This window comes from Alosa alosa, chromosome 16 (genome assembly GCF_017589495.1).
Source record: "Alosa alosa isolate M-15738 ecotype Scorff River chromosome 16, AALO_Geno_1.1, whole genome shotgun sequence".
Lineage (NCBI taxonomy): Eukaryota > Metazoa > Chordata > Actinopteri > Clupeiformes > Clupeidae > Alosa > Alosa alosa.
In genome coordinates this window covers 32,019,510-32,033,021 of record NC_063204.1, presented here as the reverse complement: position 1 = coordinate 32,033,021, position 13,512 = coordinate 32,019,510, and the positions used below count along the sequence as shown (strand labels likewise).

The 13,512-nt window shown below is 40.5% G+C and overlaps 1 protein-coding gene across 1 annotated transcript in view; it reads left to right on the top strand.

Moving 5' to 3' along the window:
- The window catches only part of sugct (succinyl-CoA:glutarate-CoA transferase), a 192,306-nt gene that overhangs the window by 98,830 nt on the left and 79,964 nt on the right, over window positions 1-13,512 (top strand). The window contains exon 9 of the mRNA XM_048266346.1: window positions 39-134. Coding sequence (XP_048122303.1) covers window positions 39-134 — 96 coding nt within the window. The remainder of the gene's footprint in view (window positions 1-38; window positions 135-13,512) is intronic.

Here is a 13,512-nt window from a genome sequence, read left to right as displayed (position 1 = left end):
CTATTATCTTTTTTGTTCTATCTGTCTCCATCTCTTAGGTTGCTTGTCTAACACATATTGCTTCAAACTACCTCAACGCAAAGAAGGAGGCAAAACGCTGGGGTACTGCCCATGAGAGCATTGTGCCTTATCAGGTATGTATAGCTTATTTGTGTATAGGAAAAATAATTAAATCTTTGTACATGGTTTCTCTAACACAAAAAACTCTTGGTATAGTTGTATAGAGTGTGCAGGATTTATACTTTTCTACAAACTTATATTGATGGGAAAAATCATTACGTGGAGGATAGAAGCATGACATTTGGTACATATGTTCCTTGCATGATCCTAAAGCTGATTATACACAGGGCAATTTTTCGGGCATTGTTGCCGTGCAATGTTGCCGGCAACGAGCAGCCAGGTGAGACACAGGGCAACTAATGAGGGCAACAAACAACTGGCAATGACCCCATAGCTTACGATAACCTTGTCAGCAAAACCACCGTTAGTTAGCCAAATCCCATTAAATCTCAATGGAGCAGTGGTAGCTAACAGTTTACTGGAAAAAAATATGTTTTCTTAACCCCTCAGCACATACGTAAAAATGCATGTTATTTTTTTAAGCATTTGTTGAGGTAAAATGCCCTGTTTGGGTTTCAACATGCTCTGCAACATTGCCCCAAAAACTTGCCCCGTATATCATCACCTTAAGACATCTTAGAAGGGGTGCCCAAAAATATTTCAGGAAGTGAGAATTTGAAAAAAAGTCAAGTTTAACTAGATTTGCGGTTCCGAGGAACTGCAAGAGTGGGTTTGATCAGAGGCATGGAACTCGGCCTCATCCAAGGATTCCAACGGTACCTCATTTATTAGAATCGGGCACACGGATCAAAAGTTATCTGCATTAACGCAACATCCAATAAGCTAAAACACATAAATAACATGGTTGCTGGTTGCTATGGTGGTCAATAGGGTTGACATTACAGGGTGGTTTCTAGGTTGTTGCTAGGGTAATTAGTTAGTTGCTAGTAAGCCATCTTAAGCTGACTGCATAAAAGTGATTATTTTAAGAGATACATTTTCAAACCAGAACTGTGTATAGGTCATGGTTAAAAACGTATCAGAATCTCAGAAATAATCACGTAATGCAGCCAGTTTAAGATTTTTAAGAAGTCAGATTTTTAAGGCAATCAAATTTCTGCTGACTCTCTTCTGGCTCTGGGTTAAAGGCCAGCCCCTGAGAGAGCCTGAGGGGTCAGTTCTGAGGTTGTTGGCTGCTGGAACCGAAAAATGGACTGCATTTTCTTAAAAGACAATGTGACTGAATGTGACTGAAGTGCGGGCAAAGTTTGCACAGAAATGTAATGATTTTCCCACCCTCATCGACCTTGTCATAAAACTTGTTTAAATGATCACCTGGCGCCTCCCTTGCTGCTTTGTCGCCTACATCAGCCTCTCAAACTTCTTTGACCTGAGGCCCAGTCAAGGCATACTTTGGGGTCATAGGGCCCACCTACATAAACCCCCCTCCTCCCACCCCCTCATCAAATTGTAATATCACAATTATTATTTTTTTTTTTACTATATTGCTATACATGCACTTCAAAACAGTCAATGTTTAAAGTGCTAAGATTGTTCACAAAAGTTTGTGAAAGCATGCACATCAGAGTACTGCTTTACTAATGTAAAATATAATTAGGCCTACACTAGTTTCATTGTTTTTGCATTGTTGCATGATGCTTGCATGAGAAATACTTCTCAAAACAACAGCAATTATATGGGTGCCGTTGTTTTGGGATGTTTCCCTCATGCAAGCATCATACACTGATAGAGTATGCTATTTAATTACATTTCATTTGAATGCCTGAATGTAAGAATTCAGGAAACACAATACCAGCTTTTAACATTTCTGTTGTTTACTAGTTTATGTAAATCGTGATGAACTGTTTACATACTACTGATAGCCCATTACTGTACAATAATAATAATGTGCCCATTCATTAACATATATTAAACATCAGGCGTCTTATTTACACATTTAAACCATATTTGCACTTCGAATTTCGACTCCAAATTGTAGTAACTACATCTACGAAGTCTAAGGAAGATAACCAGGTAGTCTTTTCAAAGATTACGTTGATTTCATGAGAACATGGCCCTCAGAAAAGCAGTAACTATTAATTCATTCACTTCCTTTTTTCTAGCTCATAAAATCGCGGTTGTTCTGTTTACACATTAAAACCATATTACACTTGAATTTAAGCCTCCAAATTGTAGTAACTACATCTACGAAGTCTAAGGAAGATAACCATGTAGTCTGTTCAAAGATAAGATAAATTTTGACAGAACTACAGACCTGCATAAAAGTAGTGCCTAAAATGACTCCATTCACTTCATTGCAAAATCAGCGTTGGTCTGTTTTACACATTAAAACCATACTAACAATTTACAATTCGACTCCACATCGTTGTAACACCATACCAAGGGTCTGAAGAAGTGAGTCAATTTGGCTGATTACGTTAACGCATTTCCTTTGTCAGCTCAAAAAGCAGTGGCTATTGCTAACGCCAGGGCTTGTCAGCTCAAAAAGCAGTGGCTATTGCTAGCGATATTCATTTTCAATGCCTAGCATATTAGCTAACATCAATAGGTTGCATATGACAACAGCAAATAGCTAACGTTTACGTTAGCCTAACTTACTGTGTTGACGTTGACCCGACACGTTCATAAAAGTTAGACCATAGACTGATAAGGACGTCCATCAAATTAAAAGGGTTAAGTTCTTCGATGTCTTCAAATTAGCTCAATTCGTGTGTATCCTGTGTTAGCCTGGCTGGCGCCCCACTTCTCAATGAGGCGTGGTCTGGGAATAAGCGTTCATTTTCTCATTTTGAAAAAATGCCCAGATCCGTTTATTGGGTGCCCACGGATGTCTATCAAATCGTCTGTGCATAGCTCATCATCGTCTTGCTTTCCCACCTGTTCTGTGATTGGTTCCCTATCTCGGTAGGCGAAAATTTGCTCCATGGTCTCCAGGCTGCCTTAGCAGCGTGAATCAAATTAATGCGCAAGGCAGCATGGGAACACCCAGGCTAATACTGTGTATCTTCCGTGCTGCTATCCTGTTGCCTCTTCCCTGCTGTTCGGTGTGCATTAATGAGTTAGGCTCCTTTGTCGAGATGAGCTACCGTGGCGTAAATCGATAACGCGGACATATCGAGTTGCGCTGCCTATCGAAGCTTACATGCGGTTACATGCGCTAGTATGTAACTTTGCCTTTGCTTTGCTTTGCCTTCCTGCCTTTCTCCAATGACCGTTGTGTTTGGAATTATTCGGGCTTTTCTAATTTAAGTTGTCTTACAAAGGCAGCACAGACACCTCGTTTCATGTTTGTTTTTATAAATTAAAGGCGGGGAGACCGGGCAGGTGAAAAAAACAATTTACACATTTAGTTGTTTTACAGAAGCGCCCTGACTGCTATTACACAATGCTGCTTGATGAGTGTTTGTTTTGTGCATAGGCCTACTGTGTGTAGGCTGTGTGTAATGGGCAAATCAAACATGATGGATACATTCTGACAACAACACAGGAGGGCAGGAAACACAGACACTTTCGCGCACACCCACGCCGCAGGCTCAGACCCGGAAAACAGAGGGAACACTGAGACAGGACAGTGATACAGGGTAGCCTCGGCTAAGATATGTCATTGCACTAACATTAACTTAGCGATTATGGATATTTTTAATATAAACTTAACACAAAATAACACTGCCATCAAATTAATGATCTATGAACCTGTAATTATTTAAAACAGTGAATAAATGCATACCGATGCTACTCTAGGCATAAATGTGAGCAAATGTAACATTAGCTGTTGGATTGCTAACTTTAACGTTACACTAACTTACAACCATGAATCACTCAACTGTTAGCGTTAGTTTGTAAGCGTTCGTCAATAAAGTCAAAAGCCATTGACCTAAAGTCAATGGTAGTTAAAGTTAGTAGCCTAGTCTATCGTTACATTTAAGTTGAGTATCTAGGCTAGTTAACCTCACTGATTCATAACCTTAGGTTAATTTATTTATTTCCGTAATTTAGGTTTAAATGAACAGTTTTCAGCGTAAAAACGATTAATGTTATTGTACCCTATAGGTTATTACAATACACTGTAAATAAGGACACTTACGGTACGCTAATTTTGCTGAATTAGATTTAACTTACTGTTATTTCTAGAGATGCGTCTTTCCTCTTCGACAAATTGCCACAGAATGAATTTGACAACTTTGTCGCGCGACAGAAGTTACAGTGCAGTTGCTAGGGAAACACATCTAAAGCATTTAAGTTGCTAGGAAAACACATCTGAGCATTTGAGGTAGCTCAAAATTACAGTCATTCTGTCAACAAGCAATTGTGACGCTTTTTTCCCCAACTGCGCTTGCGTGGTAGCATAACTCGACGGGTAGCCCAGTTCGACACGACACCGGCAACAAGGTTTCACGTGAGATTTACGCCACATCCCAGAGAGTTGTGTTTTCCCAAGATGGCGCCCGTCTGTATATGTGAACGAGACGTGAACGGTACTGTTTTTCATTTCAATAAACTGCCTGTAGACTTACACAGTTCTCAATGCTTCGGTTTACATGTAGATACCCTCATTATGCTACGGTGTAAGTGTGTTGCTATTTGGAGCGATTTATTTTTACTCTCAAGCATCTTTGTTTGGTGGGTCAGGTGACGAGCCGTCGAATCACAGCACAGCACCCAGAATGCATTGCAACACACCGTCATGAAGGGACTCATCATTAGGTCGGCTTTAAATATCATACAGAACCGATGGTGGTTTAACGTTGTCTGTAAGCTCCACAGATCGTTTGTGGACTTCTTGCCGGGCAATGATGAGTAAGTGAACTTGAATGGTAGTGCTGCGTGGATGTGTTTAATATCTGTATGAATGTGCCTTTCTCAATGTTATAATCTATACAACTGTACACATGACTAGGTTTGAATGGAACTAGCTGGGCATAGAACTGGGTTGAATGGATTGGGAAAATATATTTTTTTTAATGACCTATATGAACATGGTTTGGCTTTAAAAAAAAGATGAGACAGCGCATCTTTTTTTACATGACCTTTACAACTGGTGCTGGCAAGGCATTGAACTGGGCTGAATGGATTTGGAAAATATATATACATACATATTTTTTTTTTATATAGATTTTTTTTTAATGACCTGTATCAACATGGATTGGCTTTAAAAAAAGATGGCAGAGCGCGAAGCGCTCATTACCTTTAGAACTGGTTACCTTTAGAACTACATTACCTTTAGAACTGGTGCTGGCAAGGCATTGAACTGGGCTTCATTCGAGGATTCCAACGGTACCTCATATTTGAAAATCGGACATACGGGTCAAAAGTTACATGCACACACCTTCATATACACAGACAGCCCAGCCCATTAGAGCTCTGCCAGATGGCTCAGAACTCTGCCAGGTGCAAGCTTAAACAATTAGAGCTGTGATGTCAATCCCGGAATTAGAATCCTTGAACATTCCGCCATTCATTTCAATGGGGCCCAAAACGCAGAAAAAAGCGGGAATACCTCGAAAACGACAAGGGCCAGCGACACGAAAAGTAACAAGCAAGTTACACGGTTCGGGCCTGAATTTTGGAGTTCGAACTGCCTCGATAGCTCAAACGGTCTAGGAGCAGTAGTTCGTCCAAAAAGTGGGTGAAAAGGAATAATAAATAAGAAAACTTAAGAAGAACAATAGTGGGCTTGCTGGATCAAACCCACTAATTATATAGCGCATTTCATACACAGAGGTCATTCAATGTGCTTTACTTAAACAAAAGCAAACAGTAATAACAAATAAAAGCATAAAAGGGCAATAGTGAAAGAATAGATTAAAATGTAAATATCATAATAAAAAAAAAAAAAAAACATAAAATGCACAAGGTAAAATGATTTGAAAATAAACAATAATTAAAAAGACAAAATAAAAGACACAAGGTAGAACTAGATGTACCGCATAGCGGTACAAAATATGACCGCCACTCAGTCCTGTGCATCCTTTCCGCGAAAATAAATCACACTAATCAATTTGTCTCCATCTTTTACTCCATCCCCCACTCTTGAAACTTTTGTGTATGCTTGTTTGGCATGCCTGTGTGTGTGTGTGTGTGTGTGTGTGTGTGTGTATGTGTGTGTGCGGCTGCACAGAAAGTAGCCTACTGGCGCTGAAAAGGTGAATAGATTGTAGAATAGCCAAAGAAGTTGTAGCATTGTTATAAAACCTTTAAAATCTCTAAACAATCACAAGTAGGGCAGTTCATCACAGTTCATCCATTGCAACTGGATTGATGAAAGGTCACTTACACCTGTAGGCTACATTGTATTTAGGAAAAGCAAACGGTATCAGCATAATGTTATATATTTTTTATTTATTTATTTATTTATTAATAAACAAAAACATCTCTGTCAGTTCCATGCCGTTTTCAACAGCTATCAAAAACAAAGGTCATTTTTGGATAGATGGATTTTTTGTGAATGTTTCTTCTTCTGCATAAGATTTTAGTCATCTTTAGTTCATGTGATACTTTATTGTCAATGCACAAATTAAGTAACAGTAGTCTGAAACGAAATGCTGTTTTACATCTAACCAGTGGTGCAAATAACTGACATGTCCAAATGGGCCTTGATGAAATGAGTCGCTAGACTGTTCATACACATTTTAACGGGCCAAAGTTGAAGAGCTGTTGTCCGTAGTTGTTCGTGCAAATATAGTCTGATTCATGTTCCCTTGCATTGTGTAACTGAGGTCCATGGCTTGTCTGGCTTTCATCAGACCAAGCTCAATCTTTTAAGAAATCAAAAAATAAAGCGGGCAGATCAGGCTGGGTTCACCCAGCCTAGTCCATAGGCGCCCGATATTGTTTAATTTTCCGATTGAGATATCCACGCTCTGGTTATTCTAAATGCAAAAAATGCATCAGGGAGTTATGACAAAACTGTAACTAACAAACTAGATCCTAATAGAAAGCTGTTAGCTTCCCTAAGCTACAGGTAGGCCTATAAGGTAGGCCTATTTACAACATAAATTGTCAATAGGCTATGCTGGCTTACACAAATAAAATCTCCTTTGAAACCAATGGCTTACGCCTTACAGTATCAAGCGGACTTAACTGCCATATCGCAAAGCGAAAAGTTGTAAATGGGAAAATTCACGCGTGTTGCTCCATGAGTGAAGGAAAGCGCGAATGAAGTAGCCACTTCTTACTCTCACACCCTGCACGCACTTAAAACAAATAAACAGGCGTCTCAGTCTCACGCATGTATAGGCAAAACTGTATCAGACCGGTGTAACGTTGGTAAATCTTGCACAGAATGATTTTTGTAGCACTTGCAACAAATGACAGTCGAAAGATACAATTACAGTGCTGCTATCAATTTGCTTGGTATAACCGCATTTATAGTTTTCTACAAATGCAATCAAATTGGCCTCCATCACTCAACCAACGCTAACGGTAACAATATTGTACCTAGGTCCTTATTGATATTATAAGATTAACGCATCCTGCAGTAAAACCAAGCATGTCCGGATAAACATTCTCAGATTTATTTCGGCTTCAAGAAAAAATGGGAATTACATTTCATGTGAACATCGTCCTATCCTTATTAGACGTTCTCTGCGGTAAACTACAGTCCTTGTAGGAAGCGCCCATTGTTTTTCCAACCCACTTTTAAATTCCAACAAAATTACGTCTCACTGCAACGATGCGCCATCTAGTGGACAAACGACTACTTATCGCCAATACTGGAAATGCAGCCATGATGATGATGATGAATATTTGGCTTTCTTTTAATCCTACTGAATTTGTAATTATGTATCGGCCGTTCTAATACCAATAGTATGTGCGTATCTGTGTGTGTGTGCATGTGTATTTGTGTGCACTGCCATCTACAGGCCAATGAGTGTACAGTCACTAAATGTACACATAACCTAAATTTTTTTAGACCCCCCCATGGATGAAATTCTACAAAACTTGGCATACCCCCAGAGAATGCCAGGTCAATCATACACATAAAATTTGGTGCAGTTCTGAACATCTTAACTGAAGATAGGGGCGATTAAAGCAGAATGATATTGCATTTTCATTTTTTACCGGGGGGGGGTGCAAATCACAAATGAGTGATTATGGGCCAGGTTGATGTGGGCCCTTGAGACCAACATACCATAAAAGATTCTTCATCCTCAGTGCACGGTTCAGGTAGTTATTTAGGAAAAACTGCTTTTTTTGTGGTTCGGGGGCCCAGCACGGGCGGGGGGGGATGGGGGGGGGGGAGTGGCCCCTGGGGACGAAACGAAATTTTTCTGTAAAAGTCTAGTGGGGCTACATACCCACCAAATTTCATGTGCACCGGGTGTCCCGGGTATCGTTGACCAAAAATTCAGGAAGTAGATGACGGGGAAAAAAAAAAAAAAAGAAAGAAAAAAAAAACTTTGACAATCATTATATGAACGCTTCGCTAGCGGCGGTCATAATAATTTTCAAGGCAGATTCAGAATTTCTAACTCAGTGCCGTTAGCAGAAAGCATCTGAGAACAGTTTGGTCTTAAGTCTAGATTTAAAACTGGCTTACTGTTGGGGCCTTTTTAATGCCATCCGAAAGTTGGTTCCAGAGCTGAGCCGCATAGCAACTAAAAGCTGCTTCACCATGTTTAGTTCTAACAGCAGGTTTTACTTTCTTTTTTTTTTTTTTTTTTCTTTTTAGATGCCCAAATTTCCGCCAATGATTCCCTGGACACTGAAAGACCGGGGTACACGAAAACTTGGTGACATGTAACCCCACATGGATAGCATGGAACCATCGTTTTTCGTTTTGATCTGTAGCCCCCAGCTGAATTGGACCCCGAAAGGAGGTAGGGCAGACACAGTTTTCTGTGAATATCTCTCAAAACCGTAGGGTTTAGGAGGACCATTTTTTTTGTATGTTGATCTCAAGGGGCCATGTCAACCCATTCCATAACCACTCATTTCATGTATAAAGCACCTAGTTAAACACAAAAAAGTAAAATGAGGTGGTGTAATTGAAGGTATCTGTGACCTAACATAGTCAAAACTGCACGAAATTGGAAGTGTAGGATCATTTTGACACCCTTTGTATGCACGCCAAGTTTTGTGGAATTCCGTTCATGGGGGGCCACACAATAAATTAATTTATGTTACTATACACCAACTGGCCTGTAGGTGGCCGGAGACAGTTTTCTGTGAATATCTCGAGAACTGTAGGGCCTAGGAGGTCCACCTTTTTTTGTATGCTGGTCTTAAGGGGCATGTCAACCCATCCCATTACCACTTATTTCATGTATAGCCACCTAGTTAAAAATTAAAAAGCAAAAATTAGGTGTTTTCATATCAATATCTCTGGCTGACAAGGTCAAAACTGCACGAAATTAAAAGTGTAGGATCATTATGACACCCTCTGAATGCATGCCAAGTTTTGTGTACTTTCGTTCATGGGGGCCTTACAATAAAATAATTTATGTGTACATTTAGTGACGCATACCAACAAGGATTCCCGGACACTGAAAGACCGGGTACACAAAACTTGGTGGGCATGTACCCCCACATGGATAGCATGGAACCGTCATTTTTCGCTTTCATCTGCAGCCCCCGCTGGACTGGACCCCCAAAGGAGGGTAGGGCAGACACAGTTCTCTGTGAATCTTTTATGGTATGTTGGTCTCAAGGGCCCACATCAACCTGGCTCATAATCACTCATTTGTGATTTGCCCCGGTAAAAAAATGAAAATCAGTAGGATTAAAAGAAAGCCAAAATAAATATTCATCATCATCATCATGGCTGCATTTTCAGTATTGGCGAGAAGTAGTCGCTTTGTCCACTAGATGGCGCGATCGTTGCAGTGAGACGAATTTTATTGGAAGTTAAAAGTGGGTTGGAAAAAAATGGACGCTTCATACAAGGACTGTAATTTACGAGCTTAACATCTAATAAGGATAGGACGATGTTCACATGAAGTGTAATTCCCATTTCTTCTTGAAGCCAAAATAAATCTGAGGATGTTTATCGGACATGCTTGGTTTTTACTGCAGGTACGTTAATCTTGTAATATCAATAAGGACCTAGGTAATGTTACCGCATGCGTTGGTTGAGTGATGGAGGCATTTGATTTATTGCATTTGTAGAAAACTATAAATGCAGTTATACCAAGCAAATGTATAGCAGCACTGTTTGTATCTTTCGACTGTCATTTATTGCAACGCGCTACAAAATCATTCTGTGCAATGGAAGATTTACCAACGTTACACGGTCTGATACAGTTTTGCCTATACATCGCGTGACTGAGACGCCTGTTTATTTTGTTTTAAGTGCGTGCAGGGTGTGAGAGGGGAATCGTGTGCTTTGATTACAGCTTGGTAGTTGTAGTCTGTGAAATTAAAAAAGCACGTGTGTGAAGTATCCAAACAATGACACCTTCATTTCATTATGGCTGCTTTAGCAAAACACCTTAAGCTCCTGTGTAGTGGGTCCCATTTAGAAGTGGCTACTTCATTCAAGGCTTTCATTGACTCATGGAGCTGCGGAATGTTATTACAACTTTTCGCCACGATATGACAGTTTAAGTCCGCTTTGATACTGTAAGGCGGAAGCCATTGGTTTCCAAAGGAGATTTTATTTGTGTCGCCAGCATAGCCTATTGACAATTTATGTTGTAAATAGGCCTACCTTTATAATCCTACCTGTAGCTTAGGAAGCTAACAGCTTTCTATTAGGGATCTAGTTTGTTAGTTACCGCTTTGTCATAACTCCCTGATGCATTTTGCATTTAGAATAGCCAGAGCGTGTATATCTCAATCGAAAATTAAACAATATCGGTGCCTATGGACTAGGCTGGGTGAACCCAGCCTGATCTGCCCGCTATTTATTTTTGATTTCTTAAAAGATTGAGCTTGGTCTGATGAAAGCCAGACTAGCCATGGACCTCAGTTAAACAATGCAAGGGAACATGAATCAGCCTATATTTGCACTAACAATAACGGACAAAAGCTCTTCAACTTTGGCCCGTTAAAATGTGTATGAACAGTCTAGTTTTACGATTTCATCAAGGCCCATTTGGACATGTCAGTTATTTGCACCACTGGTTAGATGTAAAACAGCATTTTGTTTCAGACTAGGCTACTGTTACTTAATTTGTGCATTAACAATAACGTTTCAGACTACTGTTACTTAATTTGTGCATTGACAATAAAGTATTACATGAACTAAAGATGACTAAAATCTTATGAAGAAGAAGAAACATTCACAAAAAATCCATCCATCCAAAAATGACCTTTGTTTTTGATAGCTGTTGAAAACGGCATGGAACTGACAGAGATGTTTTTGTTTAAAAATACATTTAAAAAAAAATAAAAAAAATAATAACATTATGCTGATACCTTTTGCTTTTCCCAAATACAATGTAGCCTACAGGTGTAAGTGACCTTTCATCAATCCAGTTGCAATGGATGAACTGTGATGAACTGCCCTACTTGTGATTGTTTAGAGATTTTAAAGGTTTTATAACAATTCTACATCTTCTTTGGCTATTCTACAATCTATTCACCTTTTCAGCACCAGTAGGGTACTTTCTGTGCAGCTGCACACACACACTCAGGCATGCCAAACAAGCATACACAAAAGTTTCAAGAGTGGGGGATGGAGTAAAATATGGAGACAAATTGAAGTGTGATTTATTTTCACGGAACGGATGTACAGGACTGAGCGGCGGTCATATTTTGTACCGCTATGCGGTACATCTAGTTTATTATTATATCTGCAGCACCAGCTGATTTTAACTCTGCTGAAGAGGATATATTTAGAACTTGTCATTATTTCAATAAATTTGACAATTTTAAGCTTGACCTACCACTTTCTTAGAGCGATAAGGGACAGGTAGGGCTCGAAAATGCCCCCTTGATCAAAGTGGGGAATGAAAGAAAAAGTTTGAGAACCACTTCTATACACTGACACAGAGATTCAAGGGGACCATAGTCGTTTGGTGACAGAGCTAAGTAAATTTGTGTCATCTGCATAGCTATGCTATAAAATCAAATTATTTTGAATGATTTGTCCAAGTGGAAGTATATAGAGGTTAAATAATAGTGGCCCCAAAATCGTGTCGTGGAAAATGTTCACTTCCGAATCCAATTGTCCAAATAACAATTACCACTTGACTATTTAGCAATTTAGCACTCCAGAACAAGGCGTCCGAAGAAGACAATGTAGACAGAAGATTTTCTGAAGACTGTTGATCTTTATTCACCATATTGCAATGATAGTACAGCCTAACCAAAGTCCAGACCAACCATCAAAGCAATAGGGAGGAGATGTCATCAGCTGGGGCCCCTGACGAGATCTGCCTATGGATGGCTATACACTATATTTTATACCCCTCGGCCCTCGAGAAGTGCCGCCTTCTCGAGCCGTCCCCAAAAACACCTTTAACCAATCAACATTAAGCAGGGTCGCTTACATTGGTGGAAACCATCTTCCCATCATGCATAAAACTATATGCAAACCTGTCTAATGCATAGGCAACATATGTAAAATAGTGGTTTTCTGGTTCTTTCAAGTTTGGGGAAATAGGGCCTTATTATCTGATTCTCTTCCTAGCTGGACAGGCCGTAAATCATAAGACACGGCGACCTCATGCTCCCTGTCCTGTTCGGTCCTCACCAGCTTGATAACATCCCCTTTGACACAACAGACCCTTTGACACAACAGACTGGGAAATGTTCAAGCAGGCAGCCACTTACAACAACCGGACAGACATAGAGGAGTATACAGACACTGTAACCTCTTACATCACCAAGTGCATCGATGATGTGACCCACACAAAAGACATCATCACTTTCGGGGCTAACTGGAAGCCATGGCTGACGGGGATGTCCTCAGGCTGCTGAGGGCCAGAGACAAAGCCTACAGAGCTGGGGATGAAGCTGGCATGAAAACAGCGAGAGCCAACCTGTCCCGTGGCATCAAGGAAGCAAAAAAGGAATACACTCACAAGATAACCACCCACTTCAAAGACAGCAGGAACTCACAAAGCCTATGGCAGGGCATTCAGGCCCTCACGGACTACAAGCCCAAGCCACAGAGCTGTGAGAGCAACATCCCTCTGCTCAACAACCTGAACCGCTTCTTTGCTCGCTTTGAAGCACAAAACAGCACCTGCCCACAGAAGACCCATCCCCCTCTACATGAGCAGCCCCTGTGCCTCTCTGCCGACAGCGTGAAGAGGACACTTGCTGCTATCAACACCCGTAAGGCAACAGGTCCAGACAACATCCCAGGTCGTGGCTGAAGGACTGCGGGGGGGAGCTTAAGGATGTCTTCACAGACATCTTTAACACTTCCCTGAAGCAAGCCATCGTCCCATCATGTTTCAAAGCTGCCACCATCATACCTGTACCGAGAAAACTGCTCCATCCTGCTTCAATGACTACCGCCCTGTGGCACTGACACCCATC